This window comes from Emydura macquarii, unplaced genomic scaffold (genome assembly GCF_026122565.2).
Source record: "Emydura macquarii macquarii isolate MOO-44397 ecotype Brisbane River unplaced genomic scaffold, CSIRO-AGI_Emac_v2 contig_1254, whole genome shotgun sequence".
Classification (NCBI taxonomy): Eukaryota; Metazoa; Chordata; order Testudines; family Chelidae; genus Emydura; species Emydura macquarii.
Window position 1 is genome coordinate 9,948,826 of NW_027131391.1, and position 12,795 is coordinate 9,961,620.

Below are 12,795 nucleotides of genomic sequence, written 5' to 3' on the forward strand. Positions count from 1 at the left end.
GGTGGCAGCAGGTCTTGGCTGGGGTCAGACCACAGCACTGGGCATCAGGATGCAGGGTTCTGTTCCTCACCTTGCCACGTGGGAGCTTGGGACAGAGATTGTATTGCTCTGTGCCTCAGTTTCCCCAGGTGTTAAATGTGCAGAGGAGGTGGGTTCTGTGGTACTGACCTGCCTGTGGACAGTGCTTTGCGATCTTTAGTGGGGGGTAGCGCTAATGTGCAGTGGTGTTCTGGGCAGGGGAATGGCCCCCTCCCTGTGGGATGGCTGCCTGTAAGGAGGGGCCCATTAATCTCTTGGGGGCTCACTCCCCTCCTGCTGACGAGGCTGATGCCCTGCAGGGGTGCAATGAGTTGCCAGTGTCCTTGTGGGAGCCCAGCCCCTCCACGTCAGCCCGCGGTACCCAGCAATAAGCCTCTGCTCTCCAGACCCCCAGCTCCGTGGCAGCCGACCCAGGCAGAGCAGCGCTGGCTTCTCTTTGATCCACTCCCGAGGCCGGCAAGGAGTGTAAGGCAGCCGGCACGGGACCCCCTCGCCTGCACCCACACACGCCGGGCACAAGGGCGCTTCCTGAACTCCTCCCACGTCCACTCGCCTGGTCCCACCGCTCCCTCCTGGCCGTTGCTGGCCCCCATCGCTGCTCTGCTCTCCCACGGCCTGAGCCCCACAGCTCTGGGCAGGGAGGTACAGGGGCTGGGTGGCAGCTCTGCAGTGCAGTGTGGGACTGCGCGGCTGCTGTTGGAATAAACCAGTCGCTGGAGACCCCTGGGCTTCTCGCTATTAAACCCCCCTAACCCCTGGTAGCAGCAGCCCCTGCCCATGCTGTGCGTATTCACATGCCAGTCTCCCAGTCCTTCACACAGGCTGCCTCTTCCCACCAGCAGGGCTCTGGCTCGGCTTTCCGTTCGTCTGAACCTCTTCATCTCGTTTCCTCTTTCTTGATGGCAGCCTCGATCCCCCATGGTTTGTAGCGCCGTGCAGGCCCTCCTCTCACACAGCTGGCTTCCCTGCCGCTGCACCTCCAGAGCCCACGGGCTGGGGCACAGACCAAATCCCCTCCGTATAGAACCAGAGACGATGCGGGTTGGAAAGGACCTCAGGAGGTATCTAGTCCAACCCCCTGCTCAAAGCAAGACCAACCTCAGTTAAATCATCCCAGCCAGGGCTTTGTCAAGATGCAGCTTAAAAACCTCTAAGGATGGAGATTCCACCACCTCCCTAGGTAACCCATTCCAGTGCTTCACCACCCGCCTAGGGACAAACTTTTTCCTCATGTCCAACCTAGACCTCCCCAACTGCAACTTGAGACTGTTGCTCCTTGTTCTGTCATCTGCCACCACTGAGAACAGCCTAGCTCCATCCTCCCTGGAACCCCCTTTCAGGTAGTTAAAGACTGCTATCAAATCCCCCCTCATTCTTCTCTTCTGTAGACTGAACAAGCCCAGTTCCCTCAGCCTCTCCTCATAAGTCTTGTGCTCCAGCCCCCTCATCATTTTTGTTGCCCTCCGCTGGACTCTCTCCAACTTCTCCACATCCTTTTTGTAGTGGGGGGCCCAAAACTGGACACAATACTTCAAGTGCGGCCTCATCAGTGCCGAATAGAAAGGAATATTCACTTCCCTCGATCTGCTGGCAATGCCCCTCCTAACGCAGCCCAATATGCCATTAGCCTTCTTGACAACCAGGACACACTGCTGACTCATAGCCGGCTTCTTAGCCACTGTTACCCCCATCTTTGCACGTTGGGCCTCCCAAACGCTACAGGAGGTTTGCTGCCCCCCGAGCCCTGAGGAGGAGGGCCTTGCCCGTTTGAGAGTGGGGTAACACGGGTCTCGTAGGGCTGGAGAAGGGGAGGGACGTGATCCCATGGTCACGGAGTTTAAAGCCACAAGGGACTACCAGACCATGTGGTCAGACCTCCTACCTATCCCAGCCCACCCCCATCTACCAGCACCCACACCCTGAATGCGAGGGCTGCACACCTGCCTTATCCCAAGGACTCTGTGTGAGCCCAGCTCTGCCCTGGGAGTGCCAAATGCCCTGGGCCAGTTCTTCAGTCACGTTCCCTTTGCTGTGCGCTCAGATCCTTTTTCCTAGGTAAGGACTCAGCCCTTCCCAACTCGGCTTCTCCTGCTGCGTGATCTTCCAGCAAAGCCCCCGTCCTGCATGTGCAATGCTCATGAGCTCTGGCCTGGGAAATGAACAGAAAGGTACATGCAGCTTTGAGGCTTCCAAGAAGAAGATGAGGTGCTGGGGGGCAGGCAGGAAGTCCTGGTTCGAGCTAGTCATTAACAAGCCTCCAAAGAACGAAAAGGCATGAAGGGGAAGTGCTCCCCATGGGCTGAGCCCCACGCCGGGTGGCAGCTGCGTCTCTTCCCCTGCTACCACACCACGTGTGTGTGTCGTCTGCAGAGGAATACGCGTGACTGGGTGCCCAGAGGCTTCCCACTGCATGCCTTTGCATGAGCCAGCCCTTCACTTCCTAGTGTAAGGCCCAGCTGCCAGGCTCGCCCGTCCACGCCACAATGCCCAGCTGCCCTCAGCAGCCGGGCGCAAAGGCTCAGGAGGAAAAGCTCCCACTCCCCTTTGTCCTCCTACACGTTGACCGAGTTTAGGAACCCGAGTCTTGTCCCAGTTGGGCCGATTCCACGACGACCCCCAGGGCAGCTCTTCATGCTGAAGTTGTGGCCAACTCAACAGCTTCGGGTGCTCCTGCTAAGCACTGAGCCTCCTGGTGCAACCTGACACTATGTCCGGGAGCGGAAGGGGAAGGGAAGGCGGCACCTTGTGGTATCCATCTCCCTTCTGCCGTGAAGGGGAGCAAAGAATGGCTCCTGCCCTGCGTCCAGTGTCACACACAGCTCACCTGTGGACACCTCTTCATTCACAGCGACATGGACTTGGCACAGAATTAGCTTCTGCTCAGCAGATAGGTTGTCTACCTGTCACTGCTGTTCCATTTCCAGAGGGTTTGCCACGCTCTAGCAGAACACTGCTCTGCTGGATCCTCTGCCATCCTGTCCCCAGCCAGGCCAGAACTTTGTGTGTCAGGGGCAGGTGACACAACCCCTGGAGTCTAGACAGCTAGCTGTACACTGCTGGATATGGGAGGAAGAGAAATTCCTTCCTGACCTGTACTCCTCTCGTGTCCTGATCCAAGACACACGATCACACTTATCTTGCACATAGACACATACAAATGTTACGTAGGAGGTCATTAAGTAATACTAGCGGTGAGTGCTGGACTACAGGGAATATTTCTAGCCCATCTATTTTTCATGGACAGCCTTTAATTCCACAGCAGAACTTCCTTCTTTAGAGACCAAGGCCTAGATTCTCACAGGTAATTAGGTGCCTAACTCCCATATATTCCAATGGAAGTTAGGAGCCTGAATTCCTTCGAGCAGCTGGGCCCAGTGAGGATCTGGGCCCAAGTCTTGTCATACAGCCCAATTGCTAAGAGCGACTGAATGGGAACTCCAGCTGTTTGTACTAAGCGCTCCCAATCCACTGCTCCCATGCAGCCCTGCCCACCGTTGCTCACTGGTGAACTGTGCTCCTCGGGCAGGCAGGATCTGGCAGAGAGGAGACCGAGATCGCTTTGTTTGTAAGCACTTTATTTCTTATTGCACAGAAGCAATTGAAAGTGGACTTAGTTTGTATAGTGCATGTCTTATTTCTCGGTGTGTTTCTGCGACTAGGGTCTAGGCTGCTTCTCTTGAAGTCAGCCACAGATGGTGTAGTCTGCAAAGGAGGCGTTCAGTCATTTCCTCTGTAAAATGAGAAGGCTGAGTTTCTACCCGACTGTACTTCGCCAGGGTGTAATATAGTGCTGACAGTGAACATTCGGTATTGCATTTGTCCATCGATTGCACAGACAGGAAATAAATGCACTTACTCGGCAGGGTTTTATAATCCAGGTGTTTACATGTGGCATTCTGCAGCTATAGCATTCGGCTAGTGAAGCTATCATAACATAATTGAACCACCACTGGTGCGGGCTGGGGGCTGGGGGTCTCTTTCACATAAACATATTGCTCCCGGGAGTTCCAGCTCAGATGCAGGCGGGCGCCTGTCCCCTAAGCAAAACCTCACCGTGTGGAAACAGAAATAGAAAGGGGCACTTGGCAGGGAGAGCCGCAAAGTTCTCTTGGGCGGCCCATCTTCTCGCACGTCCCAGCCTCCGCTCCTCACTTCTCTCTCTTCTCAGCTTGGTCGTCGCCAGCGGCAGCTTTCTCCGTGGGCTTGCCCTCTTTCGGGTCCGTGCTGGAGGACTTCTCTACTTTCTCCGCCTTGGGCTTAGTAGCCTTTGGCGTGTCTTTGGGTGCCTCCACCTTGGGGGTCTCCTTGGGGTCTTTGCTGGGTTCTGGCTTGGCAGTCTTGGACTCTTCTTTGGGTTTAGCTTCAGCTTTCGCTTTCTCCTCTGGCTCCTTTCTGGGCTCAGCCTTCTCCTTTTTAGGTTCCTCCTTCTTGTCTTCAACCTTTGGTTTCTCCGGCTCCTTCTCTGCTGGCTTGCTGGGCTCCGGGGCCTTGGCTTCCTTCTCCTGAGCTTTAGGCTCAGGCTCCTTCTTAGCAGTTTTCTCCTCCACCTTCTCGTCTTTGGGCTTTGGGGCTGGTTTGGCAGGCTCCTTCTCCTTCACCTCTTTCTCTTCAGCCTTTACAGCGTCCTTTTTCTTCTCCTCGGGGGCGGGGGGCTCAGCCTTGGCCACTTTCTTCTTGTCATCTTCTTTGGGTTTCTCTTCCCCTTTCTTCTCTTCTACCTTAGCCTCCGGTTTGGGCGGCTCCTTGGCTGGGGTTTCCTTTTTTGGCTCCTCCTCTTTCTTGCTGTCTTCCTTCTCCTCAACTCTCGGTTTAGCTGGGGCTTTCTCCTCTTTCTCTTCCCGCAACTCTTCTTTTACAGGTGCCTTCGTTTCTTTCTGAGGTGATTTAACAGGTTCCTTTTGGGGGGCTGTTTCTTTCTCTGGAGGCTTGGCCTCATCCTTCACAGGAGGCTTGGCCTTTTCTGGGGACTTGGCTTCTGGAGACTTGGCTTCCTCTTTGGTGGGGGACGCAGGCTTCTCTGGAGACTTTGCCTCATCCTTTTCTGGGGACTTGGCTTCTGGAGACTTGGCTTCCTCTTTGGTGGGAGACGCAGGCTTCTCTGGAGACTTTGCCTCATCCTTTTCTGGAGACTTGGCCTTTTCTGCTTCTTCCTCAGCTTCTTCCTTTTCTTCCTCCTTTGACTCAGCTTCTTCCTCACCCTCACCCTCCTCTACAGCTTCCTCTTTCTTCTCGGCCTCCTCTTCCTCCGTTACCTCTTCAGTCACCTGGATTTCCTCTGTCTGCTTCTCCACAATCACCGTTTCTTTCTCGGACTTCTCCACCACTTTGACTTTCTCCTCGCGTTTCACCTTGACGTGGGTAGAAATGCTGGGCAGCTTCGGGGCTGTCTCGGGGAAGGGGAAAGGTCCGAGTCCAAACCCGATGCGGCATTCCTCTCCTTCCAGCAGCTTTCTGTTGGGGGCAAAAGAGACAGAGAAAGGAAGTCAGAGTCCACTTTGCAACCCTGACAATGTGACTGGTAAATCTTACTTTGCTTTTGTGAACACTTACGGTCTGACCCAGAGCCCACTGAACTCAGGGAGTCTTTCAATTAAGCACAATGGGCTTTGCATCAGGCCCTTAATTGGCCAAGGACTCCCTTGGGGTCCTGGCTTCCATTTGACATTCAACCCTCCAGCTCCTTGGGGTGGGGGTATTTTGCCGGGGAGCCCCGCTTGCTCTCCCTACATGCCTACTGTAGAATTCCCTCCCCTTGCCTCGCTGTGCGCACACAGCTGGGGATAAGCTGAGGAGCTAGGCACAACCTGGGACCGGAGCAGCTAATATTCGCTCCCTTTCTGCCTAGGGCAGGGCCATGTGTGTAACTGAGGCTTGGCTACACTGCAGCTGGGAGGGGTAGTTCCCGGCTCGGGTGGGCTACGCACACTAGCCCTGCTCAAGCGAGGAGGCGAAAACAGGCACTGCCAGCTGTGCAAACACAACCCGGGCCAGGCAGCAAGCCGCTCCTGCCTCCTGCCCCACCGCAGCTTCACGGCTCTTCTCGTGCAGCAGCCGGATGCAAGCTAGCCCGGGAATGTCTCCCTGAGTGGGGAGTGCCCCTCAGCGGCAGTGAAGACAGAGCCGCAGCAGGAGGAGGGTGATGGCCTAGTCTGGTGGTTGTCTGGCAGAGGGTCTCGGGAAAGGCTGTTACACGACTTGGGGTGGCCTTTGAAAGGTAGGACGTGGGGGTGAAGATGCTGTCAGTGCATGTGGAGGTCCGGGGGGAGGTTGAAAAGCATCCAGTGCTAGTGGCTATTTTGCAGCCTTGACTTTGGATATTTCCCAGGAACTTGCCAGCACAGACTCGAGCATCAGGCTCAGGCCCAGGCTGGCACGTCTACCCCTTCTGACACTAGCCGTGTCGCTCTGTACCTGTAAGCAGCAATTTCTATATCCAAGGCCATCTTGACATTCAGCAGCTCCTGGTACTCGCGGAGCTGGGCTGCCATCTCCCACTTTGTGTTCCTCAGCTCATTGTCCAGCTGCTGGATGCTTTCCTGCGGCAGAAACACAAACAGAGCTGCATTCCAGGCTGGACTGCCCCAGGTCTCAATTTCCACAAGCAAAGCAGGGACTGAGCTGCAGCTCCCCTGGGGGCATCCTGGTGGCCAGAGCTCATCCATCAGTGCCTTAGATACTGCAGTGCTAGCTAGACGCGGATGAGCAATTCACTGGGATCATTCTCGTCTCGCTATCCCCTGTGCTCATATAGGCAGCTCTCTGCTAGGCCAAAGTTATCTCCAGGTTAGTCAGGGTGTAATGGCCACCAGGTCTCCCCCATGTTAGGGAGGAGCAGCTGTTTTGCATTTCCCATCTGTTTGCTCTGTGATAGTCTGATGACAACATGAGGAGTCATATCCCATCCCAGCAGCGAGTGAGGACTGAGTCTGCCCGCCTCCCACCGAGAAGCAGGTCCTCTTTGGTGATCACTTGAGGTGCAGCTATCCCCAGCAGATCACAGCACCGGGCTAAGTTCCCAGAGCCACAAAAACAAGCCCGTTCTCCTTCGTAGTGAGTGCAACGATGGGGCAGAGTCTAGGACACAGCCGGCGACTCAGGGCTCCTCCCTTGAGCCATGCCCCTGGCAGGTGCTTCAACCCTGTCAAGGAATTGGAGGGATTGTCTGATGAGTTGCTCTGGGGTAGATCAAACTGGTCCAACCTAAGAGGCTCTGGAGTGTCTCTCTGAGGCAGAGCAAGGAGGTGTCCTGCAGATAAACCTTAGTAACAGCCAAGCATGGGGAGAAAGCTTCGGCTGACGTTTGTGGTTTGGTGGTATTTGAATTACCAACAAAGCCAAGTCCTCAGGAAAGGCTCAGGGCTGGGTTCACACAGTGTGTGTGTTCTCTGCTCACAGCATGGACATAATGCCGCCGTCCTACAGCTCGACGAGCTGCCAGGCCCTACACCCTCGGCTGTGCCACCCTGTGTCCCGACCCTGCACTTCTGGGGAGAGGGTTATTCAGGCCTTGCCGGCATGGGACACTGGCAGCTGGGGGACGTCCTCCACTGCCTGTTACCTGATAGGACAAGACATTTGCATGATGACGGTCTTCTATGTCCGCTCTCTGCCTCTCTAGGGATTCTTTGGTCCCCTTGAGGGCTTCAAATTCAGTGACCTTGGACTGGAGCTGCCGGCGGTATTCAGAAATCTCCTCCTGAGCAGAGCGGATTGCATCCGTGTTCACCTTGGCAGCTTCTGACAATTTGTCCAGCCTCACTGCAGTGATGGATGGAAAGAGAGAGATGGAGAGAGGAAAGAAGAGAGAGAATCTCGTCTTTCACTCAATAAATCCTTGCATCTGTCTATGTTCTCCTATGGCACCCCTCCCTTAGTATCAGAGTGCCTGTCATTCAGTCCCATCTCTCCCCCTCCTCCTCTGAGGTTCTCAGAGGGAGGTGGTATCCTGCAGACACCTCCGGCAGCCCTGGATTCTCTCATTTACCCTGCACCAATTTATTTTGTGCAATGCTTCTTTTCATTGCCAAGATCTGCATCTGAAAGACTAGGAGACGCTAAGGCTGTCAGAAGAGGACGAACTGCTGAAATATTTTATCCATTATGGAAAGACATTTTCCAATGCAAGCCTAACATTCAATCCACTCCTTTCTCTTGCAACATTGCCCAAAACTGACTGCGAGAGACCCCCTGTCAGAGAAGACGAAAAGGACCTGTTAGCTCAGAACATTCATCTCCCGGAAAGCACAAGCTATATAGTCCTTCACAGGCTAAATGGCCATTGTATTTGAAATTGACTAAAGACCCTGGAGAACCTGCCTGAGAGGGACCATGGAGCTGCAGATCTGGGAACAGGTTTAGCCTTATTAACATTCTTTTCAGAAACTTGTCCATCTGATTTTGCAAAGCAGGTAAGGAAAGCCAGCACCAGCCCTCCTCAGCCAGCTCACAGTCCCCGGCCGCCCCGGAAGAAAGGACCTGGATTTCTTTCAGGGGCAATTTTCTGCTGTCGAGGTAGCAGCTTGTTCCTCTTCGTGTCAGGGGCTCCCGAGACGTTGTTGCTGGAGTCATGTTTTCTCACACCTCCTTCTAGGGCAGCCACGGTGCTAACGCGTGCCCCAGCTGCAACCCCTCCCTAATAGCACCAGAAAATCAAGGGTTTGCATCTCTGACTGGCAGCTCCGCCCTGCAGGGTGAAGGCCCACCCGTGCGAGTTAGCAGGCATTGTGCGCCGGGCCAGGACAGCTGAGCCCCAGACTCCAGCCCCAATGGCGCTCCTGTCTGGCGAAGCTGGGCGGGCTGCAGAGCTGTCCCTCTTTGGGTAGGAGGCTGGGGGCGGGCCAGCTCAGCCTGCTGCAATCCCGCTGGCATTCAGGAGGAAGCTGCACCCGGCACGTCTGGGGTGGGGGGACATGATCATGCTATAGGGGCTCCAGAGTGGGGCAACAGGCGGAAATACCCAGAGCGGTTCAAGAATCCCACACCCCATGAGTCCCCCCCCCCCCAGCCCCATGTACGGGCCAGGCCCCGAGCTGCTATGCCCCCTAGGAACGGGACAGAGCGGCTTAGAGCCGGCCCGGCAGCCAGCTGGAGTCACTCTAGCAGCAGCCGCAGCGCAGGGGCAGGCGGGGCTGCGGCGGGGGTCTGGGCAGCCATGCAGCGGGGCTGGGCTACGTGGGTACGTTGCATCCCTGCCCCCCCCTCCCCGTCTGTCGGTCAGCTACCGGCCCGGCACAGGGCGTGTCCGGAAGGCGTTAAACATCACTGACCTCCCCCGCACTGCGGGCCCGACTCGTCCCCGGGTCCCGGAGCCTCCCAGCCCCGGCGGCCCGGCTGCAGAGAGAGGGAGCGGGGCCAGGCGCTGTTCCCGGCCGGGCAGCGCGCTGCGGCTGGTTCCTGGGCCCCGGGCCCGGCTGCAGGGAATCCCGGGCCGGGGCCGGACTGCGCGGGGAGGGTGCGGGGCGGCTGCTCTCAGGTGCCCGTGGCTGCCCGCTCCGGGGCCGGGCCGCAGCGCTCCGCAGCCCGTGGGCAGGAGGCCGGGCAGCTCCGTCCCGCCTCGGCCGGAGCTGTCTGGAGGGCAGGGGGAAGCCGCGGCGCCGGGCCCGAGGCTCCCCAGGGTGTCTGGTCTCCCCGCAGCCCGACCCTCCAGCGCCGGCGGACTCGGGCCGGGCGCACCCCGCTGGGGGGGGGGAGCAGCGCTGTCCAGGGTGCTGGTGCCGCGCCCGGCCCGCCCTGACTGCCATGGGGCGGGACAGCTCCCTCCCGCAGCCCGGCCGCAGAGCCCCGGGGCAGTGGCGACCTCGGGCCGGGCAGCCCCCAGGGGCAGCGACCCCCGCCCGCCCGCCTGCCTTGGCACAAGCGGTACCGGGCCCTTCCCGGGAGCGAGGCCGGGTCCGAACGAGGCGGCGGGTGGCGGTAGCGGGGCCCGGATCGCTGCGGCCGGATTCCCGGGGGGGAGCGGGGCTGCAGCGGGCGGGGGGGGTGCAAAGGGACGTGCGCTGAGCCGGCCCCGGGGAGCGGGGAGCGGGGCCCGGCCTGGGGCGCCAGGAGCCGAGGGACCCCGCCGGGCGCCCGCCGCCTCCTCGCTGGCTCCGTCCCCCGTGTCCCGGCCCCGAGCACCGCCCGGCTCCGCAGTTCGCCGCCGCCGTCAGGGCGCGAGGCTCGCGGGCGCCTCCAGCGCTTCCCCCCCCCCCCCCCGCGCGGGGCGAGCCCAGCCGCCGCTGCTCCCTGCCCGGCGCCGCCCCGACGGCGCCTCGGACTCGGGCTGACTCCGCGCAGCGGCGGCTCCCGCGCCCCCCCGGGGGAGAGCCCAAGGGAATGGGGCGCCCCGGGCTGCCTGCAAACCAGAGGGGAAGTTCCCAACCCCCGGCCCCGCGCAGCGGGGAGATGCCCGGCCCGGCCCGGCCCGGCGCGGCGCTCACCTCGGAACCACTCCTCGGACTGGCGCGTGTTCTGCACCGCGTGCCCCTCCAGCTGGGCCCGGAGCTCCCGCAGCGCCGAGGTGACGTCGGGCTTGGCGGCCTCGCGCGGCTCGAGCGGGGCCTGGCTGCCCTGGATCTGCAGCAGCAGGTCGCTCACCTCCTCCTCGTGCACGCGGCGCAGGAAGAGCGCCTCGTCCTGCAGGGCCTGCACCTTCTTCTCCAGCTCGGCCCGCGCCAGGCTCGACTCCTCCGTGTAGCGGCCCAGGGCGCGGCCGGCCGCCTCGGTCTCCTCCCGCTGCCGGGCCTCGTCCTCCAGGCGCTGCCGGAGCTGCTGGATGTCCTCCTCCAGCCGGCCCTGCTCCAGCTGCAGCTGCCCCTTCTCGCCGCACAGCCGCACCAGGCCGGCCCGCATCTCGCCGATCTCCCGCTCGTACAGCTCGCCCAGCGCCGAGCGCCCGGCCTGCTGCTGCCGCAGGGCCGCCGCCTCGCCCTCCAGCTGCCGGTTCTGCCCCTCCAGCTGCCGGACCTTGTCGATGTAGCCGGCGAAGCGCTCGTTGAGCGCCTGCAGGATCTCCTTCTCCGAGCGGCCGCGCGGCTCGCCGTTCAGCGACTCCAGGCTCTCGGTGGACGAGCCCAGCTGGCTGTAGCCGCCCGCCGCGGATCCGACCCCGACCCCGGCCCCGGATCCGACCCCGACCCCGCGCCGGTACGGGGAGGCGGCGGTGGAGCCCCGCGACCACGTCTGCGAGTGGAAGCCGCTGGAGGCCAGCGAGCGGGGCAGGCTGCGGGCGCTCTCCTTGCGGTACGAGCTGGCCCCGAAGAGCGCGTCCACACTGTAGCTCATCATGGTGCGGGCCAGGGGGAGCGGAGCGGTCCGGTCCGGCCCGGCACACTGCGGCAGGCGAGGGGGAGCGGAGCGGTCCGGTCCGGCCCTGCACACTGCGGCAGGCGAAGGGGAGCGGTCCGGTCTGGTCCGGTCCGGCCGGCACACTGCGGCAGGCGAAGGGGAGCGGAGCGGTCCGGTCCGGCCGGCACACTGCGGCAGGCGAGGGGGAGCCGCCGCTTATATAGGGCAGACTTGCCCCCTCCTGCCGGAGCCGGGGAAGGGGGGGGGTGGTTCTCCTCCCTCCCCGGCTGCGCTGCCAGCTCGGAGCACGGGGTGCAAGGCAGGAGAGCAGCGCGAGGTGTCTGCAGCTGGGCTCGGGGCGGTGGGTCCTACCCGGGGGAAGGGGACCAGGAATGAGCGAGGCCCCGCTCCCCTTCCCACCAGGGGACCCCCCACCGGCGAACCGCCGGGAGAAGAGAGGACCTGGAGCTGAACAGACCCCCCCCGCCCCGCCCTCCTCCCTTTCTTCGCTGGGGGAGCGGGGCCGGCCACCCCCGCAAGAGCCGGGGGCTCCGGACCTAGAAAGCCCCTCTCCCGACCCGCCGCCACCTCCATCCCTTGGCGCCGGGGTGAGCGGGGCAGGGGGGTCGGGGAGCCAGGGGATGGGACGGGCGGCCCGCTGCCCGCCGCCAGGCCGGCTCTCGGCTCCTCCTTTCGGCGCGCTGCAGTGGTCACCCCGCGGGGCAGTTCCCCACCCCCGGCCGCGTGGGGCAGGGCCAGGGCCAGGAACCTCTCCCCAGCGCGGCTCCAGCCGCAGCTCTCCGTGGCTCCATCCCTAACCGCCGCCCCCCCACCCCAGCCTCCGGCTCACTGCGAGAGACCCGGGAACCCCACTGGTAACCCGCCGAACTAGAGCCTGGGGCGGGACGGGGGGGGCCGGTGAGAGACACTTTCCTCTGCCGAGGGCTGCAGGAGCGATCCCGGCTGCGCAGGACCCGTTTTCCTGCCGGCACGGGAACAGCACAGGCTGATGACTTGCAAACTCGTGTCACCCATGCACCACCGGGCGCTGCCGCAGACCGGCCTCCGCTGGGGAAAGGAGGGGCTGCAGAAGCAGCGGCAGAGGGGCTCAGAGGACGCACCAGGTCTGGAGAATGACACCGGCCTGGCCCGGTGTTTCGCTCCCAATTCACGGGTGCTGCCGGGCCTATCGGTAGGTGCCTCACAAGGGCGGGGCGAGCTGAGCGCCTGCTGGCCTGCCCTGCCCCGGGGGCAGCCTGGACGGGAGAGCTTGGGCGGGTGGGCAAGGCAGATCTGTCTGTCTGTCTGTCTCCACACACGCCCCCGCTATCCCTGTATCGCTGCATTTCCAGCCCACCCGTCCCTCTCCTACCCTTTCCCCCCAGGCGGCCCCCAGCTATGCAGACGGACAGCACCCCTCCCTCCTTCCGCTGTGCTGGGCTCTGGGGTGTTTAAAGGCTCTGGCTGGATCTCTCCCGTCTCCTCCCCACG

The 12,795-nt window shown here is 61.2% G+C and overlaps 1 protein-coding gene across 1 annotated transcript; it reads right to left on the minus strand.

Moving 5' to 3' along the window:
• Window positions 1–3,597: 3,597 nt before the first annotated feature.
• On the minus strand, window positions 3,598–11,366 carry NEFH (neurofilament heavy chain). Its single transcript, XM_067550254.1, has 4 exons — window positions 10,458–11,366; window positions 7,598–7,797; window positions 6,451–6,575; window positions 3,598–5,490 (listed from the first exon to the last, which is right to left on the minus strand). Exons 1-4 carry the CDS (start codon window positions 11,302–11,304, stop codon window positions 4,188–4,190), a joined length of 2,475 nt encoding a protein of 824 aa, XP_067406355.1. The 5' UTR covers window positions 11,305–11,366; the 3' UTR covers window positions 3,598–4,187.
• Between the last annotated feature and the right edge of the window lie 1,429 nt (window positions 11,367–12,795).